Source organism: Ciconia boyciana, chromosome 7 (genome assembly GCF_034638445.1).
Source record: "Ciconia boyciana chromosome 7, ASM3463844v1, whole genome shotgun sequence".
NCBI classification, from domain to species: Eukaryota; Metazoa; Chordata; class Aves; order Ciconiiformes; family Ciconiidae; genus Ciconia; species Ciconia boyciana.
This window is the reverse complement of record NC_132940.1, coordinates 52,855,220-52,876,367: the sequence shown is the minus strand read 5'-3', so window position 1 is coordinate 52,876,367 and position 21,148 is coordinate 52,855,220. Positions and strand designations below refer to the sequence as shown.

The 21,148-nt window shown below is 53.0% G+C and overlaps 1 protein-coding gene across 6 annotated transcripts in view; it reads right to left on the bottom strand.

Annotated features, from left to right (window-relative positions):
- ATP13A3 (ATPase 13A3) overlaps positions 1-4,102 on the bottom strand; it is a 63,664-nt gene extending 59,562 nt beyond the window's left edge. For 4 of the 6 annotated variants that reach the window (XM_072866404.1, XM_072866409.1, XM_072866408.1 and 1 more), the window contains exons 1-2: positions 3,937-4,102; positions 2,490-2,543 (exon numbers count right to left, since the gene is read on the bottom strand). In XM_072866404.1, coding sequence (XP_072722505.1) covers positions 2,490-2,527 — 38 coding nt within the window. In that variant the 5' untranslated portion in view covers positions 2,528-2,543; positions 3,937-4,102. Of the gene's footprint in view, positions 1-2,489; positions 2,544-3,363; positions 3,763-3,893 lie in introns of those variants that run through there. The other 2 variants (XM_072866405.1, XM_072866406.1) reach the window with 2 other exon arrangements.
- Positions 4,103-21,148: the final 17,046 nt, after the last annotated feature.

Below are 21,148 nucleotides of genomic sequence, written 5' to 3'. Positions count from 1 at the left end.
TCAGATTTTTGTGTAGACCACATCCATAACTCCTGAAGAGTAACTGTGAATCACCCATCCTTTTTTATTTAACTCTGCCTTTCAGCTACCAAAGATTAAAGTTTACAGTCTTATTTTAATCAGGAAGAAAGGTGTCAGGCTTGAAGCTATAACACGGTTTACTACAAACTGAACTTTTGTTCTCTGCTAAGCAGATTATTTAACAAAGGAAGTAGCTTTTTTTATGAATGAAAACTATTTTAGCACATTGTGTAACAAGGAAACACTGTAGCATTACTGTTATTTAAAATATTTTGTTTAAATGTCTAATTGGGAAATTAGGATTTTTTAACTAGGATTTGTTTTGTACTAATTCTCCCATGTTAAACATAACCAGATCCAAGCACTAGTCAGAATGTTGGGGGTTTTTTGCCACTGAAAGAACACAAAACCTATTAATTTGCACAATACCATGCCTACAAACCCAAAGCAGGCTTGGCCATACTAGATGCCATGTTGTGGACACCAGTAATCCCTGCCCAAAAAATCATACACTTACTTACACACTCAGTTCTCCAACGCAAGTTTTTAAGCCGTTCAAAAGATGAGTCTAAATGTACACTGCAGAAGCATACATTTTTACGTTACACTGATACTGTTTGGGCACTGAGAAAATGAAATCTAAGGAAGTCCTTTTTTCTAATTTCCAAAACTCAGAGTTTTAGAAGAATTAACTAAAGGACTTTGTTTCACAAGGTATTAAAGGAATGAAACCTCTTCCCTCCATGCCAGCTACCATCAGGTTCATACCAGACAGCCATTTAATAAGGAAAATGTTAGAACAGTTCTCCCTGGCCTGCTGTTAAAGATGCTTAAGCATACCACTCAACTTAGACATTTTTCACACCAGAATTAATAATTCCTACAACAGACCTTGGACAAGCTAAGCCAAAGTAATCCACTGTTGGTATTTTACAGAAATAAAGCAAACAGTATCTGAAGGTTGCCAGAAAAACGAACAAGGGTGCAATGGTTAAGATGCTTGACGAAAACCTGGCCTTTCCATGTTAGCTCCCAGTTCTAGTACAGATTTCTTCTATGAGCTGGGCTACCCACTTGGACCTGGCTTTAACTATAAAAAGGTATTTTACTTCCACAGAATAAATGGAATTTGTCTCCATACCACTGAAAACCTGTGTCTTGTGGACTGTTTTATACCCCACACAGAAGACAGTGAGGATACTACCTCCTCAAGGCAAATGAGAAAAATTAATCTGAGGGCTCCATGTCAATACAGATTTTTTTAAATTTATTTTTTAAATAATTTATTAGGACCACAGCAAAACAGCTTGTCTGATGCACCATGCCAGTCACACAGCACACTAGCAGAAGAGGACTGAATCACTAAGTTTCTCAATCATACTCAGCCATCATGACACAATTTCCTTCCCTGCCAGGCAGCCCCCACAGTCCCTTGCCAGGCATTGCATGCTGCCTGACCAGGCAGCTAGGACCTTTCATCCCTTTCTCTTCAGGTGCCTGCTCGAGTCATCAAGCCCTCCCTAGAGAAGAAAGGCATGAATGAAAAAGAAATATAGAACAGACACTTGATTCTAGAAGACAACTAAAAAAAAAAATTAAGGGGTGAGAGCATAATGAGCTCAAAGTCTAGAGAGCACTACTGGAAGACACCAAGCGGAGCACCTAGAACAGCACCACTGCTCCTGAAAGGTATTCAGGAAGGCAGCAGCTGCTGTCCAGCAGCTCCGCTGGAGACAGAGGCTGCAGACTTGCTCAGATCCCTTTCACTGCCTTCTCCTCCTTGTGGCATGGACAGTCAGCTTTGGCCAAAACCAAAGTTAACAAGAAGATCTCTCTTAGCCATTTTCTGAAGCACTTTAAAAGCAGAGTACTTTGGAGCACATCAGTTTTTCCTACCTGACCTAGGCACTCACACTGGAACGCTCCATGCTGCTAGAAGCCAGTGTTCTTCCTCACAGGTGACTACACCAACAATACACGACATTTTTATTTCGCCAAGCCATCTTAACGATACGCTTCTTAGAAGTCAGGAGAGTTAAGTCAGTACCAATAAATTTGCAAGTCATTTGTACAGTTCAAAGTTTACATAGTACATCTTCTTTAAACTTTGTAAAGTTGTATTTGTAATTAGCCAACAAGAAAAAGCAGCTTACAAAACTAGCAGTATGTGGCCCTTACTGTCACGCTACATACCAAGACAAACATTTCCTCAGTGTACATGCAGTCAAGATCTATTGCTGTCACCAGTGACACGGCTACATGGACACTAAGTTTACGAGGGCCTGACTTATACCATAGAGTATATTTAAATAATGCCAAAAAATGCTGCTTCTCCACAGGTTCAAGAAAATCAGTATTCTACAGGAGATAACAGAGTATTGTACAAAAGTCAGTTTTACTTTAATAAAAGGTAAAAGTAGCAACTCTTTCAGATATGATGGAACTGATGGCAGAAAAATATAGCTAACCTGTCTGAAGAGCCAGTGTGTGGACAAATCTCAGACATACAATGGCTGAGTCACCTACGATAAAAAAAAAAAATACAGTCAGAGGAATGAATAGGCTAAATGAAACTTAATCTTAATTGCCCTAGCTAAGAAAACACCGTACAGTTCTAGCGAGTGCATACAGCAAAGAAAACACGTTAATGAATTCTAGAACTGGAACAAAATTCTCAGCAAGCTCAGATGGAGAGGAAGCGGTCAGTCGGTGTGGCCAGACAACTATCAGTGCTCACGTTAGAACAGCTGAGCGTTAACCATCTCCCACTGCTGGAGGCTACGCTATCTCAGCTGAGGCAGACAACAGCTTCTCAAACGGCTCCAAAAGCGTCCTCCAACCACAGCACCTGGAGGGATACGCAGATCCCGGCGGGCAAGCCAGGGCACTAGTGGTAGCAGCAAGCTTTTAGAGCTGATACTGCAGATACTCAAGTTCTTCCTCTTCACCGTAAGTATCAATGCAGTTTTTAAAACTGCCTCATCAATTCCGTTTCAATTCTCAGTGTTTAATTCACCTAGTAGTTGTTTATCCCTGAGCAAGCACAAACAGGCCCCCTCTTTGGGATGAAGCAGCGGTTGTAAGAGGTGCTTGCGGTGCGAGATCACCATCTCCGCAGCTCAGCTGACAGAAAAGCACTCTATAGCCGTTGTCAACAGCAGCGTAACGCCCTGGCTCATCTGCTGAAAAACGGGCGAGGCGCATGGAGCCCTCTTCTTGTACTTCGCTGGGAAAGTTTCTCTTTGGTACACGACCCCTAACGTGTCCCACCGACCCGCCGCCACACAGCACGCTGACACGTGCCCGAGCAGCGAAACGCCTCATGCGCCGGTGTCTGCTAACCAGAAGCCGCAGGCAGAACCGAAAGCCGGGCAGAGCAGATGGGAGAAGCGCGATCGGACTTCTGCCCGAGCTGCTGGCGGTGCCGCCCGAGAGCCCAGGGCGGCCTCGGGGACCGGCCGGCGCGAAGCCCGGCAGCGGGAGGGGAGGGGCGGGGAGGGGCAGCCCCGGGCCGCTGGGAAGGCGCCGCACGTGTCCGGAGACCGGCGGCCGGGAGACCCCGGGCAGCCGCGCACACGCTCTCGGCCACCCGCCCGCCCCTTCCCTTCCCCGGGCGGCGGGCGCTGCCCCAGCGCGGGACCCGCTCCGAGGAGCGCGGGGGGCCGCTATTGGCGGCGGCGGCCCCGCCACGACCTCCGCGCCCGAGCCGGACCGCCCCGCGGGGGCTGCTGCGGGCAGAGGAGATGCCGGCGCGGCTGAAGGGCGAGAGGGCCCGGGCCCGAGCGCGAGGCGGCGGGGGCTGCGGGGCGCCGCTGGAGGCCCGGCACGGCCCGGCACGGCCCGGCGCGGCCCGCGGACCGACCCTCCCTCACCTGCCGGGCCGGGCCGGGCCCGCCGCCCCGCGGCCCCACTCACCGGCGGCGCCCTCAGCTGAGCCCCATGCCGGCGGGGCGGGCGCGGGACCGGAGCGGGACCGGCTCTCCCCCGCCCCACCCCGCCCGCCCGGCGGCGCGCCCGCGGCTGCCTCGTGAGGCGCGACCGGATCCGCCGCCTAACCGGCTCCACGCGCCGGGCGGGGGCAGGGAGGGGCACGGAAGTGACGTCGCCGCGCCACGCCCCTCCCCCCCGCCCCGCGTGTCACGCGCCGGAAGACCGGGGTGCCGCGCGGCTCCGGGGTTGGGCGGGGCCAACGGAGGGGCGGGGCTTCGCCCGGGGAGGGGGCGGGGTTCGGGCGGGGGGCGGGGGCAGCTGTGGGGCAGGGGAGAGCCGCGGGGGGCGGGAGCCCAAGGAGGGGCACGGCCACGGGGGCACATGGCCACGGGGGCACATGGCCACGGGGGGCTCTGTGGGGCAGGACAGCGGGGCTCTGGGGCAGCGGGGCCCCGGGAGGTGCTTTGGACAGGGGTGAGGCCTTGCGGGAGCAGGCCTGGGGCTCCCTGGGGACCCACCCGATTGGGGCAGTGCCGGGGGTCTTGGCTGGGGATGGCAGTGGGCATTGGGCTGCAGGGCCTCACTCCAGGGTGGGAGCGGAGGCTCGTGGGGGTCCCCCAGGCCAGAGGTGCTGGCTGCAGGGTGTCTTGCAGGTGCTGGGGGGCTGGATGTTGCCCCTGAAAGCTGCGGGGCAGAAATCCCTGTGGGGTCAGGGGCCGGCTCCTCAAGTTATCCGCCCCAGTTACCCCCAGTCCTCAGTCGCCGTGGGGTGGGGAGCGGCAGCGCAGGCAGTACTGGGCCAAGAGCTCTAAAGCCTCTGTTGGAGGAGCTGACCCCATCCAGCACAGGCATTCACGCCATGGGGGGCTTGACAGCCAACCGCAGCACCCGGAGGAGCAGGCCACTATATAGCTATATATGACCGCTCCATATGTTACATAGTGGTGAGAGAGGGCGGGGAACAGCTCACAGAAACCTCCCTGTAAGAGATGAGCGTCCCTTCTGCGCGCCCTGGGGCACCCCAGCAGAGGCACCCCGTGGCGAGGGGCTCCCTCGCAGACCCCGGGTCAGGTGTGGGACCCAGCCCCGTCCCCCCTGTTTAAAAGAGCCAGGGGGCCACTCGGCTCCTCTTCCCCTCAGCCCAACAGGAGCGCCAAGGAGTGCCGTCAGATACGCGCCTGCCTTTAATGACCCGTCTCTGCTTCTGTCAACTGCCTTTGCCATCCGGCCCTCAGCGCCTACAACCCGGCGTTTCATTTTGTAGAGCTTGCATTGCTTAGATACATGCAGCCAAGAAAGCCAGCTAGGATGGCATGCCGGATAGCCCACTCCATTACTGTCCAACTTATGCATCTCTCCAGACACTACATCAGAAATTATTTTTACTACTCCCAGGTAACATATAATCAACATTGTAAGGCCAAAAAAGGGACACCTGTGTGACTTCACTAAACATACCCTCGGGTGGATGATGCGTTAAGTTTTCAGATGCACCAGTTAAAGATTTTGAAGAGCACTGTAAACCAGTTTAGGGGGTCTGGAAACCACAATAGGGTCTATATTTATTTTCACATAGTACTATTTTTTTCCACTATTTCTCCTCCATTGCAGATTAAGGGAGCCGTTGACCATTATATCTCATCGCGTGCAACGCCGGCAGTGACTGAACAGGGGCTACATCCATCTGGCAGAGCATCCCATCGCCCCAGCTGCACTCTCGGCTTCCCACACCAGCCCCAGTGACCCCACAGCGCCGGGGTGACTCAGCCTGGCACAGGGATCCAGCAGGAAACTCTGCCAATAATAAAAAGAAAAAGCATCGTATTCTGTTGGCCCAGTGAGTTGAACTGAGCAGGCATGTGACCACTATTTGAGGGAATGAGAGGAAAAGAAAATGAGAAACAAAACTGCCTCTTCTGGCAGCTGCCCACAGGTCAGGGATAATACTGAGCTGCTCTGACTCAAATCAGAATGATCACCTTCCTCTACTCAAAAAAAAAAAAAATTAAAACCATCTATTTTCTGTTAATGTGTTAACTCTAGTACTGTCATAGTTTAATTCTGTGTTGACTACAGGCTTCATCGCCCTCCTTACCACTGTTGCCAAAGGTTGGTGTCAGCCCAGCCGAGCTTCAGTTCCTGCTTACCCAGGACACATCAGTTACTGGTTTTCATACAATGACTCAACAGTTACTTCCCCTGATTCTCCGGTAATTCAGTAATGCAGTATTTGCTGAGAAATCAGTACTAAGGGTTTGGTGATCTCAGGCAATTTTAAAAATACTTTTGCCTGCAAGTTTTAAAAGACGGGTATTAACCAGTGATTTTCATTCACTTTGGTTACACGTGGAAGACAAAAATACCTCCATTAAATATGGGGACATCGTTCTGTCCATTTTCCAAACAAAGAACAGAAACATTTACTGAATAATTTCAGCTTTTTTTCACTGAATTGTTATTGTCTTTGTCTAACATCCAACCTGAATCACTGCTAGGATTTTCTTTATACCTCAAGGAAACACCACTGGGTGGTGATCAATCATATTGGTCATATATATATATATATATATATATTTACTGAATTTCCCTAATTCATTACCCCTGTTTCCAAACTGTTGATCTACCCATTGGTATCAGCTTGCCAAATTTCCACCTATATACAATTCTTTATTGTTGCCTATACCTCCCCTTTTGAGCAGGATGTTTTGTTTCATTTTAAAACCAGAAAAACCTCCTTTAGTGACATGGAAATTGTGAGCATTTGAGTCATCTAATAACACATTGGTGAAGAACTCCCCCAATTTCCATTCGGATCACACTGAAGTATTTCCTCAGGCTCACTTTTGCTCATAACTGCTTTTAGCCTTGCAAACTTGGCAGCAGCGTCCCCAGTAGAGTCATACGAAGGTAGGGAGATTGAAATGGGTACCATTCTGCCTGGATATTGATGGAAAGAGAAAAACAGAGGCAAAACGTGTAAGCAGAAGTAGCAGACATCCATACAGGCCCAGAAACATGCGTACAATGAGGAGAAGCCAAAGAGGAGATTTTTTTGGACTAAGTATTGAGTGGTAAAGAGAGTCTACCATATGACTCAAAGGAAAAACATTATGAAGTTATTAGCGCTATTAAACAGAAGCTCTTATTCTGTCATTCCCTATTAGTAATAAGAGTAGAAAGATTTGCTTTGATACAAACATTTCTATGTTCTTCATCAAAATCCCTTTAGTAATTTTCAATTAAAGATTAATTTCTCATCACATTTTTCAGCCCATCGCATATTCTAATGTATTATCTTTATCCCCATTAGAAGGTTTCCGTTAACACCTAATTGCTTTTCTTTTTCAGTCTCTGGCAAATTTGAACTCATTTATTGCTTCACAAACCTCAAACCATGCAGGCTTTTATTAATTCTAAAGTTAATTTTGTGGTTGGCACGTTCCCTCCACCCATCTCCTTAAGCTGTTTCTCAGCTGCTTTCCAGCTCTCTTGGCGTCACCCTGGTTTGTACCGCTGGAAGTGCTTGGCAAGCTCCGCTCTCCCACAGCATCGCTGGCTGCAGCCTCTCTAGGGAAGGGACGGGTCACAGGGCAAGTTATGGCTTACATAGAAATCACGGTGTTCGGTGCTTTTAAAGCATCACGTGTTCAACCTGGTACAAACAAGAAGAAAAAAAGTTACAAGATAAATTACAGTTTTTCTCTGTCCAGTTCACCTTAGTGAGACTGGTTAACAGGAGAAAATGAGCCAGAGCACACAACCCAGCACTGTCGCCACTTCTGGAAATGTTACGGCCACTCACAGCCAGTGTAATTGAGACTTTGCTCAATAATGTGGGAGCAGGCAAGCAGCATGGGGCTTGAGGAAGGAGGAGCTGTAACAGCCTGCTTAGATCACTTCCAGCAGCCTTTCTTAACGGGCTTCCCATGTCTATTTCGATTTCGTCGTCACATATATTCCACCTGAACCTGAGCTGGGTACAGGTCCCACAATAAAACTTACCAGCTCCTTTACAGCTTACTGTGACTAGAACATTCTTCACCCGTGATGTTTCTCCATTGCTCCCTCCCACCACCTTTTCCCCAGTGTCGAGGGCGTACGCCGTTTTCCATGTCCGGCTTTGCCCCACCAAACCCTGCACACTCCCAGGTGGAGGCACAGATATGCTGAATGATGCTCATTAGGTGTATGGCATTTAGTGAGTCTCAGGCTGACTAATCATATTTTATGTGGTTTCCCAGTCTGACTGTAACCACTGTTATCTCTCATCTTAAACTGTAAATCCTTCAGGGCAGAGATGGACTTTGTTACCTGTTGTATATTACCCTGCTGACGGGGGCCAAGGATTTTACATGCTTCAGCAGTACACAGCATAAAAATCATTTTGCTTTAAGAACGTTTGCAAAGCTTTTTTCTCCTTTGCACACAATTTCTAAATCAGCCAGGACAAGAGCCTATCTGGAGATCGCGTCTGTGTACGAAATCTATCTTGTGCCAAAACTAAGATATCCAAGTAGCAGAGAAAATAAATCAAAACCTACTGTTTATTTATTCAGTCTCTTTAATGTGTATATGTTAGCATGTTCCACCCTGCCTTTTCTGGTAGGGCTGTATAAATATGTGCCTTAGCTCAGAGGAGGTTATGGGACCCACCTCTGCAGTGCACAGGCGCCCAGCTGCCCACATCTGGTCCCAGATGCTGCAAGCACACCTCTGCTAGCCCTGTGCCGCCAAGCCCTTCCCGGGAACAGCCGTGGGGCCTCCTGTGGGACACCTCTAGCCTCGTTTGTTTGACTTGCCTGGCAAGGGTGTTATACGCTTAGGGGATGAAGTCCCCATGGCCCACTCCCTCTAATCCCCATACATCCTTAAGCAAATAAAGAGAGCCTCATAAGAAAAGGGGCTGAGAGTGGATAAGGCTCCGTGCCTTCCCTGGCTCGCAGCGGGGAAGGAATTGGCTATGGGTGGGCATGACATTCTTCCTCCTACCTTTATTTGTTTTCCTTGACCTCAGTTGCTTGCAGGCTCTGCCAGCTGAGATTTTCAAGTTCAGTAGGTTGGCAACAGCAACGGCATCGCTGCCATGCTGGGCTCTCGGACGCGGGCATGGGATCTGCACGGGAACATCTGACTCTTGAACTGAGTGCCAGAGCTCGTGAACGCACAGACAGGTATACGGTGACCCATGAAATAGTGGTTAGCAACCTGCAATTACAGTTTCACTCTTCAAGAAGATGATTCACATGCAGTTGAAAGCCACAAGTCTTTAAAAGTCTCCTTTGAAAGCTCCTTAAACTACTTTGGCAAGCCTAAGTTGTTAAACAATTTATTATCACTTCTCTGCCAGAAGAGCTTGTGAAACAGCTTAAAGAGCAAATTGTACAAAGTGCCCAAGACTGTCACAGATGAAGCCTCTCTTTTCTCTTGTGCCACCCAGTCCTTTTTCCCCCCTTTCCCCAGACATCCAGTTCTTCTTGGTTTAAAATAGCCTGGCTAGTTATTTCCATTACAACAGCAGCATATCTAATAAGTCACATGCCTTCAGCAGCAGTCAGAGTGAAAGGGGAATTCATTGCTCTATTTACTCGAACAAGATCTTAAATAGTCACTTTTATAGTAGATGGAATAAATAATACTGTGCTTTCCCATTCCTCTTGCTAGCCCCATGACTGCCATGGGAAGCAGTAAAGGAGGTCACGCCTGTCTCCAGGTTACTTCTCAGGCCCTTTAAAGACTCTTCCCTCCCCAGAAGTTGCCATCCCCTCTCCTCTCCGGGCTCCCTGCTGCCACAAAGCCATAAGTGAATCACTGTGCAGCTACTTGGCACGTCCTTTTTGTCGGTACTTGTCCCTTTCCCCTGTCCCCTCTTTATTTTAAATAATGCAGAAGTCTTTCAGTCAGTAGGACTGTCAGACGTTGCCTAGCCTGTGTCATACCTAAAGAAAAGTGGGATCCGAGTGCCTTTACCTGCTTTCACACCTCCACTGTATTATTTCTTAACGCTGCCATGCAGCGCGCACCCAAAAGCTCACTGATGGATCGTCTCCACCACAGACACCAGTCTCCTGACGGCTTGCACGGGGCTTGTTGCATCCAGCCCACGGGCCGGGCTGAAATCCTTGGGCACCACATCAGCACTGGTGATGGTAACAGCAGAGCAAAGGCTGCTGCACTATGAAGGAGGGTTGAGTTTGGTAGCAATTGTTCCAGCCAGAGGGAAAAATTGCCAGGGGGACCCAGCAGGTACTTGCAAAGCTACTGACTTCACTGGGAAGTATTCCAGTAAATGAGGGGAGCTCCACCCACACCAATGGACAGCGTAAGTGCAATACTAGGTAACCTATTTACAGACACTACCCCAGGATAGCTACAAAAAATAAAGCAACTATCTAAACAGAGCTAAAACCAAAAATATGCAGGCAAACCTCGAACACAAGGCTCTTGAGAAACCATCACTTTTACCTAGCAGAGTACAAGTGGCAAAGGGCAAGTGCTTGTGCATTTATTGTTTGGCTGCAGGTAAAGGGACTGTGAAATGAATCTGCCTCTCACTGCCCACCCAGCACAGAGGACAGATTCAAGCTCTCTGGCAATTTTCCTAGCTGGAGAAGGAGATATTCTCTCCAGCTGAAGAATGCACACACACCGCTAATGGACCTCGCCATCTAACAGTGCAATGTTTTGATTTCATATTAGAATTGCTTGAAAATACGGTCTTTAATACCTCTATTGTTATGGTACGTTTCTCCCTCAAAGTATGTTTAAAGGACTTAATCAGACTCATTTCCTTAATTTCAAGCATATCTCTGAAAATGTATTATCCCAGGCTGATGGCATCAAAGAGTGAATTAGGAATAAAGCCAAGTGAATAAAAACAAAGCTATTTCCTTTCAGTTACTGTGCAGCCTTAACAGGCTGCAGAGCATTAGAGCTGCTGAAATACCACTGGCACATTCTTCAAGATCTGCGAATTAGTGCCTTGCCTTTATACCCTTGGCGGGAAGCGAGGACGCGATCCCTGTTACACTTAGCCTGACAAGGGCTGTGCTGTGATGAGCAGCTTTAGATCTGCAGCACCGGAAAAATGTCTTTGAACTATTGCTGTTTGGGTTCCCAGTTTCCGAGACGTATTTATCATAGCAAAGTTCCCCTGCTGAACCAAAAAGATCCCTGGATTTGATTTTTATAGCATATGCCATGCTTGCTTTCACCTTCTGTCCTTTGACATCAATTGCAGAGAAGCAGCAGTTTTTGCAGCCGTCCTGGGCCAGGCTGAAGGTCCGTGCAGGCCACTGTCCTGGCCATTTCTGATGGGAGCTGGCCCAGAGCAGGCAGGCATGCAGTAAGGAGCTGAAGTGCACTGAAATTCAGGGCGAGGAAACAGCTTGTGTACCCTCCCATCAGAGAATCAAACACAAATCTCCCTTTTACTGCCATCCCGCCGGGGACTGCAACACGGGCAGGATGGGGGGCATTTGGCATCCACAGCTTCTCCAGGGGTTTATCACAGCTCTCAAACCAAAGATACTCCTGTCCTGCCAGGTTAAGGAACAACTCCTAACCCCTGCTGTGCCTGGAGACAGGACACAATTTTAACAGCATGGTCCAGGGCAGAGCAGGCAGACTTATTGCTGAAGGGACTTACACAACCTTGTTCTCACAGCATCCCCTGGGAAACCGCCCAGCAGACCGGCGGTCAGTGCTGTTACAACAAAGCGGAGGGCTGGGAAGCCATTCTTCTGCTTCGTGCTCTCTGGAGCAAGTCTGGGCCATGCCTACTTTCAAAGAGCACAGGGGGGCAGAGCCTGCGTGCATCTCCTCTCCTTGGCACAGCGCCTCGGAGAAGGAGGCTAGGCAGGTTACGCTGCCTGGTCATTTGGCCCATGGTCAGTCATCCTCATGAATAACCTTTTCGTCTCCGTTATTTCAACTAAATGGGCAAAGTCCACAAGTTTATTACGGTCCGAGAAGCTATGCTTCTGCAATGCCCTCTGCCACCCCAGTGGCTCCCCATTCGCCCCGCAGACCGGCGGCATGGCTGCCATCAGGACCAGCGTGCCCAGCCCACATGGCCCAGCACCAGCTGGAAGAGAGCGGGAGCTAAACATGCTGGTGGGCAAAGAACGTCTTGTGCAAGGGCCAGAGAAGATCGGCTCACCCCCAAGACACTGAAAAGCAGTTTCTAGGATGGGCAGAAATCCTTGGGAACACAAGCAGCACAGTCTGGCAACTGCGGAGCAACAAGAGGCAGGCAGCTCTGCACAAGGGATGCCTGCTGCTGGCCTTGGGTAGGGCTACCTGCGCCCTGGGCTGTTGGGCACAGCAGCATCCAAAAGCTCCTGCTTGTGAAAGGGTTGGAGAAACGCAGGGCTACCTGCCATGGAGCCCAGGCCTGGGGGTTTTGCCTCCAGCTCTCCTCCCTTCCTGAGCTCCCTGAGTGAGGCAGGGGAGCGTCCCCAGCATGGGAGCCCAGTTCCCCCACATCAGGGAGGCTGGGTTTGCTGGCGGGCAGCAGCACCCCAGAGCACCGGGCAGGGTGGGCAGCAGGCAGAGCTGCACAGCCAGGGAGCCCCCAGGCTACAGCCAGCCCCACACAAAAAATGTGCATGAACCAGCTTTACAAAACACAAGGCGAGATCACGTTTGAGGCTCATTTTGCTTTTCTGAAAGTACAGACTTTAGAAGTTACCTGCTTTTCCTTCGCCCCCTGCTTTCCAAGCCATACTGCTTGGGCTCCCTCCATCTCTCCAGCCTGTCCTCAGCAACAGCCAGGCCTGGAGACAGTGCTGCAAAGAAGCCAGGGAGGACAGTCACTTGCTGACAGGACCCAGGGTTTTCCGTACCCGGCCATGGTAGCACCGTGACAGAGCTCAGCAGTGCTGCAGCCTGACAGAAACGAGCAGCCCTGGGCTTTCTCCTTCCCCCAGTCTATGCCAGAAGATGGTTTCCCCATGCTCTCCCTCCCAGGGCTCAGCAGGGCAGCAGCTCTAAAGCCACCACTGCTAAGCAGCAGCTAATGCTGAAGGAGAAGCTGCTGGATCCTTTCCACCATCCCTTGCCCTCTGGGGTCCTTTCTTTTGCATCTGAAAGGTATTAGCATAAGAAATTACTAATTACTTTTGCAGCTCCACCCTAACAAAGCAAGCCCATCTGCCTCCTCAGGACAGGTCATGCCCTGACAACCATCTGGCTGCTTGATTGCTCCAGACACCTCTTGGGGCTCTGCAGACAGCGCGGGCTCCAGGGCATGAGGAGACAAGTGGTTGCGAGTAGCTACGGGGTGAAGCAGCTTTCAACCCCCTGCCGCAGGCTGAGCGAGCGGCAGCACGCTCTTGGTGGCTGGGAAACCCACAGGGAGGACTATGCAAGAAGAGGGGTGCTTGCGCGACAGCACGTCCCGCCTGCTCACACACACACGCAAAGGAGTGCACCCATGTGCACACGCCTGTGCACTGCACTGGGGCCTCCTGCAGCCTTCCGGCGAGGCAGCATAGCATGTGCCGATGGAGACCTCCCCAAAGGGCTGCATCCATGGAGAGGATGTTCTTGGGGCCCTTGAGGGCTTCATCCTAGACATCTCCCTCCTGTCCGCAGCTACAAACCCAGCAGATGTGAAGGTCCCCCTTCAAGCTCAAAGCAGGTGAGCTCAAGTCACCCCATGGAGCAGAGGACACCCAGCAAACACTGAAGCCACTAGGTCTGCCCAAACCCAGCCTGGTGCCAGCCCTGTCCCTGGCCAGGCCGGTGACCTTGGCTGAGCACAGCATCCCCTGCACACCTCTCGGGGAGGGGAGCCAAGCAGACAGATGTGGCTGCAGCCCCTCAGGAAAAGCCTCCAAAGCTGCGCCCACTCAGAGCATTCCCACCCTGGCCATTGTTTTGGGAATGGCTGGAAAATATCAGCAGGGCGCTGGGTGCGGGTGGGGGGTCAGGAAAAAGGAAAAACAGATGATTAGTTTTTTTAAATCCGCCAATAAATTATATTAACTTTTCCATTGACCTTTTGTCAGGTCACATTATCAGACTGGTGAACGTGGTTCATGAAGATAGTATTATGCTCAGATTTCAAACTGTGCAGAAAGTGCATCCCAAGCAATATGCCAAAATGGAAACGTCGGCTCCACCGGAGGGGTGTGCTGCTCATTACCCTCCCGAGGAAGGCCAGATCCAGCATCTACAAATATTACATATATATTATTAAAAAGGTCTGGTTCCCAGGGAGGCCAGGGATTTCATAAGGTCAGGCTTTGTCAATGGTGCCATTTACTGCTTTCTTCTTGAGACTGTGGTCGCACCAGAGCTGCCTGCGGAGGGACTGGCTTGCAGCAGGCAGCTGAGATCGCCTTCCTGCCTGTGCTCGGCCAGCAAGCTGTGGTGCAGACAGCTGAGAACAGGCAGCTTTCCTCAGCCAGGGCATGAACACCGGCCTTGCATCACGGTGCTGCCTTTAGGACAGGATAATGTTCAAAGCACAGGAGAGAAGAGGGCGTGAGGGTGCAGCTATGTGTGTTGCATGCCTGCAAGGGTACGGGGGAGTGCTGCTGATCCTGGCTGCCCCAGCCCCAGGGAAGGGTTTACCAGGTGTCGGCAGGACTGCAGCATCGTGCTGCATCGTATCGGCTCTGTATCGTGAAGCCAGCGGCAACAGCTCCTTCTGCAGCCGTGGCACCTTCCAGGAGCAGGGGCTGTGCCAGCCCGTGGGAGCCAGCGTGACCCTGCTGCCCCTGGGGCCGTCCTGGTCCTCTGGGCTCAGAGAGCCTCTCTGCCCCTTGGACCGCAGCCCCGACACAGACGGAGGCCTCCTCTCACCCCCTGCCAGCCCAGCAAGGCCAAAATTAGCCTCCCCTGTGTGTGTGCCGAGTAGAAGAGCCACAATTGTATCTCAGGAAAGCATTATTGTACTCTGCAAGCCCTATCTTATCAGGGAAAGGAAAATGGGACTTTGACAAATTGCCTCTGTTGCAGCCGGGGTGAGCACATGATTTTCGGTAATCGCCCACCCTGGCCATCGCAGTGCCGTGGCCACTATTGTTCCTGGCCTCGGCGCTGCGCCGTGTGGGGTCTGGGCAGCTGCGACCCTCCCAAAGGCGAAAGAGCACGCGGGGCCCTGGCCGCGCTCACTTTGGCTGCGCCCCGTACATTGTGTTTGCAGCCCTGGTGGGGATGCAGTTGGAGTTAGATTGATCCCTTTATCGGGAGCCTTCAAGTGCTGATAAGGTGACATCACCCTCCAGGAGCAGGGACTTGAACTCTTTTGCAAGGGGAGATGGTTATCAGCGGCTCTGGCAGGGCTGCGCTGGCTCTTCAGCCCCACAGCTGGAAGCAGAGCCACCCTGCGAGCCTCTGACACGATAGGAAGGATTTGTTTTGCTTTGCACAATGGCTGCTCAGATCCTGTCCAACAGCGGTGCAGAGAGCGGTGCAGGGCCCTTCAAAGGCAATCAGCTTCGTGCTGCCACAGCACAGGGGACACAGCATAGCCAGCAGCCGTCCTGTCCCTGGGACACTCAGCCTGACCCCAAGGAGAGCTCGGTCCCTGAAACACCCATTGCGACAGGAGGCACAGTGTTCCCAGTCCCAGGGCAAAGAATATCCTCTCCTGGAGAGCTTATGTCATCTCACCAGGAAGCTCAAGAGCAGCCCACGAGCCCATCTCCACCTGCAGAGCATCCCCGCAGGGAGGAGAGCAGGTCACTCCTCCCATCTCTCCATTCCTCGCTGCTGCACGGCCACCCGGGGACCCTCCCCAGCAGGGCTGAACGAGCCTCTTGAGCAGGTCCAGATACCCCACAAACCATGTGCCCTGGCACAGCAGGGAGCAGCCCGTGCTCGGCTCACCTCTGCTGCAAGCCACAGGCCAGGAGAAGACCCGAAAGGCAGCTGTGTCGGCCATCGGGACAGCCAGCACAAGCCCGCAATGATATCCCGCGGGGGACGCCTGCCTGGCCCGCTCAGTTCACCTGCCCAGGAGGGGCGACAGCACAGGGGCCGCACCAGGTGCGTGCAGCCAGCCTCATTGTGCGACTGCTTGTGCAACGCGTGGCTGCAGCAGGTCTGGCCTGGCAGCAGTGCTGGGAACGCTCCAGTGCGCTCTGCACTGGGAAGAGCCCTTCGTTTCCCTGAGCGTGACCGTGATTGCTGGTGCAGTGATCTTCATCAGAGGTGCTGGTGCCAGTGGTAGCTCCCCAAATACCGCAGCAGAAGCAGCCGCTGAGGGCAACAGGGAGCGGGCAGAGAGGTTACAGCAAACTGCGCTGCATGGATGTGCAACACCTGCCCGGTGTTATGGTGCTTTGTGCCCTTTTTTGCTCTGCTGCCAGGTCCTGCTTCCCAAGGCAGGACGAAGGGACAGACTGCCAGGCGCTGCAAGCGTCAGAACCATCCAACCAAAGCTGCTGCTGTCCTGATTCCTGCACGTCTCCCTGTGCCTACAGCTCAGCCCTCCGCTTTCCACAGATGGGCCGTCAGCGTAAAACCAAAGGAGAAAAACCCCAGGTGGACTGAACACAAGATCTGAAAGGGCTGAGACCACTGGTGTCCCCTCGCTGCACCCCAGGGCAGAGAGCGAGTGCAGCCGCTGCAGAGCTGCAAACCACAGTAAGGTGTGATGTGCCCGAGCCCCAGCACTCTCCCACGCAGCTCCTCCTTTCGATCAGGCCCCTGCAGCCTGCAACATCCCTTCCCACAGCCTGAGCAAAGACCATCGCAGCCCCACAGCTCCCATCCAGGGACCTCCCACGAGAAGGGAGCAGGTGCTGCCCCGCCGGGCACAGCGCCCATCCCGCTGTTGTCTGAGGTTCAACTGTTCATGACGGGACGCCAAAGCAGCCCTCAGGGCAGAGCAGAGGCTCACCTCTGGGGACGAAGCAGAGCAGGGCAGTGCAGGGTGACCTCCTGCAGCCCACCCTGCCGCTCCCAGCGGCCACAGCCTGGGGGCTTCCTGAGCCAGAGGGGCAGCCCTGGCCTGCCTCCTTGAACTCCGCTATCATTCATCCCAGTCTCACTGCCCAAAATAGCCCACAATGATTTCCGCAGTTAATTTGGGCTTTCTCTGAGCGTGCAGGCTGTGGTCTGAACTTGCCTCTGGCCAGTTTCATTTCAGAGCTCCCTGTCCCTGTGCTCTGAGATGCAGCAGATGCAGTCCTTTCCTTTCCTCTGCTGCCCTGACAGTACCCACCCCACCACATCCCCTCCTTGGGACAGGACATCTATTCAGAGGCTCGCCCCATTCAGTCGTTCCTCATTCGGATGCCATCCATGTCACTTGCTGTCCTTGCTCCTCTTCTCATGGCCTGCATAGCTCTGGGTGCTATGGGGGATGCCCAGCACTGTACACACCCGCATGGCACAGATTCACTTGCAATCCATACCCTAGCAGCTCCCACCCGGCACCGCACTCCCACGACCAGCCTCCTCTACAGCAGCAGCTGATCCTGCTCCCAGCCCTGCCTGTGTGGACACGCTCTCTGTCCCTGTCTTCACCGCTCCGACATGCAATATAACCTGTCACTCTGTCCCCTAGCCACTCAGCAGTGCTAAACCCCTTCAACGGATTCTGGCACCAGCTTTGGGATTTCATACGCCCAATAATTATGTACCACTAGCAAATGTTGTGGCCTCACTTTTCTCAGCTCTTCCAGAGTATTTAAGTAAGATTTATCTTGTCAGTGTGTAAATGAAGGACACGGATGGGCCCATGGGATAGAGCAGGAGCAGGCCAGGTTACCTGTTGCTTCAAGACTCATTGCAAAGCACCGCAAACACCGCTGCCTGCTGCGCACCCGTGCGAGGGCTACACACGCCGGAGATCCCAGCTTGTGCAGACATTCTCCAGCCACTTTCCAAAACGGCTGAGGTGCCCACCCCACCGTCTGCAGCGGAGACTTTTGTTTCACTTTGGGTTATCTTATCGCCATAGGAAAGGCAATACAGCAGAAGAATTTCCTTTCCTTTATGTTTCCAGCCTTTCCATTGTCTGGCGTCTGGATTTCTGAGCCTCGCCACTCAGCAATTCGCTGGAGCCTTTGGAAACATGAATGCAGGCACTTCTTATCAGCAGGAGCTCTGCAAATGCTCCTTTTGCTGCTGCAGGCAACCCAGGCAGGGTCTGGCAGCCCCAGGGCCCCATCCTCACCCTGCTAAGCCTCACCCTTTTAAGGAGCTGTGCATTTTCAACTGCCCGAGGCAGGTGCCAGCTCAGCCGTTCCCCTGGAGGGATGGCAGTGCCAGGCAGCATGGCTTGATGAGATTTGACCATGGCATTGAAACACCATAGGCTCCCGTTTCTTTCTTCCTTCCAGTTTATTTAGCCGGAGCAGACCCCAGAGGCCAGGGCAGGATGCGTGCCATCGGGAAGGAAGGACAGCTACAAGCCCCCAGCACCTCAGAAAAGACCATGGGAGACACTGTCAGCGCAGGACTATAGCAAAGGCTCTTTGCCTGATGTGCTCCTTGTAGGAGCCACCACCACCCATCCTGGGGCAAAGAGCTAAGCTCCGGCTGCAGGGAGCAAACTGGCCCCAGTTGTGCTCTCCACCGCTCTCCTGTGCGGGAAGCTCTTCTCTTCCCCTGTGCTCTGTAACAGAGAGGAGGAGAGCAGCCAGGCAGGTCCCCAGGTCCCCATCCTGGATCCTCTTGCTCCAGCTGAGCGTCCAGGGCACCCAGGGCTTCCCCTCCCAGCATCCTGGGGCTGGGGCAGCAGGGCATGGCACAGGGATTTGAAAGATACAGACGAGGTTTGAGACAAAGCAGCGCTTCAAGTGCAACAAATCTATCAGCGTGGGCTGTGGGGTCCTGGGGATCCCTGCACTGCAGCTGCAGCCTCACCAGCACACAAGGGGCCCAAGGCACTTGAATGCACCCAGCACTGTGAATGCCAACTGGTTACTCCCTCCTGACCCTTGCGTGGGCTCCCACGTTTCTGCAGCTTCCTCTGGTCTGCATCACACATATTTTGAGGCAGAAAATCATCCCGGGGCAAGAAATTCACCTCCCCATCGCAGGAATTGGCGTCACTCTCCCTGACGGCAGCCAGCGGGAGCAGATGGTATCTGCCAGGCAGACCACGACCGATGGGTCAGTCCCCCATGTACAGCACTTAAGACATATATCACCTTCCAGGTGGGTTTCTGTCTCACTGGACCGTGGCTCAGGATGCTAGAGTCTGGCAGTCAGGGATGACCAGGAAGCGTGGCAGCCACCAGCAGGAAGCCACAGTGGGTACTGTCCCCATTTCCTGCCTCGATTGGCAGATCAGGCGGCTTCAATTCCCAAATCTGCAGAGCATGACTGGGCAGGACTTGTAATGCCCAATGCTGGGGAAAACACCAGCCCAAAAGGGGAAACTGCTAGGTTTAAACCCAGCTGTGGGGTGCACCCCTCTTGCAGCCCCAGTCCCAGGGAGTGCAGCCAACAGTGATGGGGAAGGGGGACCCCCACACCCCGTTGCAGCAGGACAAGGGTGAAAGCAGATGCTGGAAGCTGTCACTGCTCCACCCAGGCAGTGCTCCAGGCATGGCACGGCAGCCTGCAATGGCACCCTAGAGCTGATCACCTCTCTCAGGGGAGCCCCAGGGAAGCACCTTCTGCTGCTTACTGCTTGCTCGGTCAGGGGGACGGGTGCTCAGGGTGTCTCGGAGCGGCTGCAGGTTGTCCGAAGGTGCCTGGGCACAGCACTGAGCAAGGCTGAGCAGCAGAGCCGGGCCAGCTCCACTGCACCATCACGTCTTCAAAGTCCCACGGCAAAGAGAAAGGATGAGGCGGTGCTCAGCCGGGTGCGAGGTAGCCCCAGGCAGCACTGTTCCCCGCAGGCAGCACAGGGCCTGCACCGCCTCTTTCCAGAACGGGGAATTGGCTACGTTTGAAACTAGAAAGTATTTAGTTCTCCATTTCTCCATGACAACTCAAGCAAAACTCAAAGCAGAACAACGCTGGTTTCTATTTTTCCCATGCGCTTCCCTCCCCGCCCAGGCAACGTGAGGAAAGGGCTCAGGAGCACATGGGGTGGTGGCCGAGCGAGATGTGGAGTGTGTCAAGAGAGGGAGAATCCCTTTTCCCTGGGACCCCCACAGCAACGGTTCCTGAGCATCCCCCTGTGCTGCTGCAAGCACAGCCGGCTCTGAGAGCCACCAGAGACAACCCTTGCCAAAAATCCTGTGAAGCCCCAGATGAAGCTTGGCTGGTTCACCAACACCAGACAACACAAAGGGGCTCTGCAGAGGCTTCCACCTTCCCTTTGCTCTGTGCAGGCAGCAAAAGCCTGGCTGGACCGCGGGAACTTCCCGTCAGGGACATGACAATGTTTCTGGTTTTTTGCCTCAACTGCTGTGACTCCCAAGTGACAAGGGGCTGGGGATCAGAGGGGGACATTTCCAGGAGCGCAAACGCAAGTCTGCTCCACCCAGCAAGCGCAGCCCTCCTGCCCCGACACCACCCATGGGACAGACCCTTTTCCCACAGCCACAGCAAGAAAAAACACTGGGGCAGAGTTCCTCTGACTCAGGAGTGGTTTCTTTTCCTCTTGTCCTCACCATGACCTCTCTTCATGTCCCAAGATGTCTTGGGCAGCTCAGGCATTTAGCCCCGAGAAATTATACTCCAAGGTGCCCTGGGGAGCTGTCTTCTGCCTCTCTTCCAGCAGCCCAGCAATATTTTTCCCCAATATTTCTGCTGCAGAAGCGAAAAAAAGAAAAAAACACAGGAAAAAAGCTGGACTAAAGCCACCACGCAGGGAGGGCAGCAGAGCACAACAGTGCTCCTCGTAGATGCATGGGGTTGAGGAACCTGCTGGGGCCAGGCAATGGCTTAAAGCTCATAGGAGCAGGGAAGGAGCTTTGAGCAGAGTACTTTAAAGCAACGGTGTTTCAGGACAACCAGGAAAGAGCTGTTTAACTTCAGCAGAAGCAGCCTGAGAGGCCCTGGACCCAGCTCCTGGCTTGCCAGGGCAAGAGCTGCTTTGCCCACCGTGGTCCCCTTGAGCACCTTCTTGAGCAGGCTGGCTGGGAACGGCGAGGTCGTGCATTGCTCTGCAGGGCCAGTGCCGGGGGAGTCCCTGGGGACCCGCACCTCTGCGGGGATCCCTAACCCCAACAGGACACAACACCGCTGTGCTGGGGACGCCTGCCTGTGCGGCCAGGGCTGCTCTCCCTCTGCCTTGGAAAGGCCGGCCCCTAACGGCAGGAGAGAAGGCTTTCAGCCT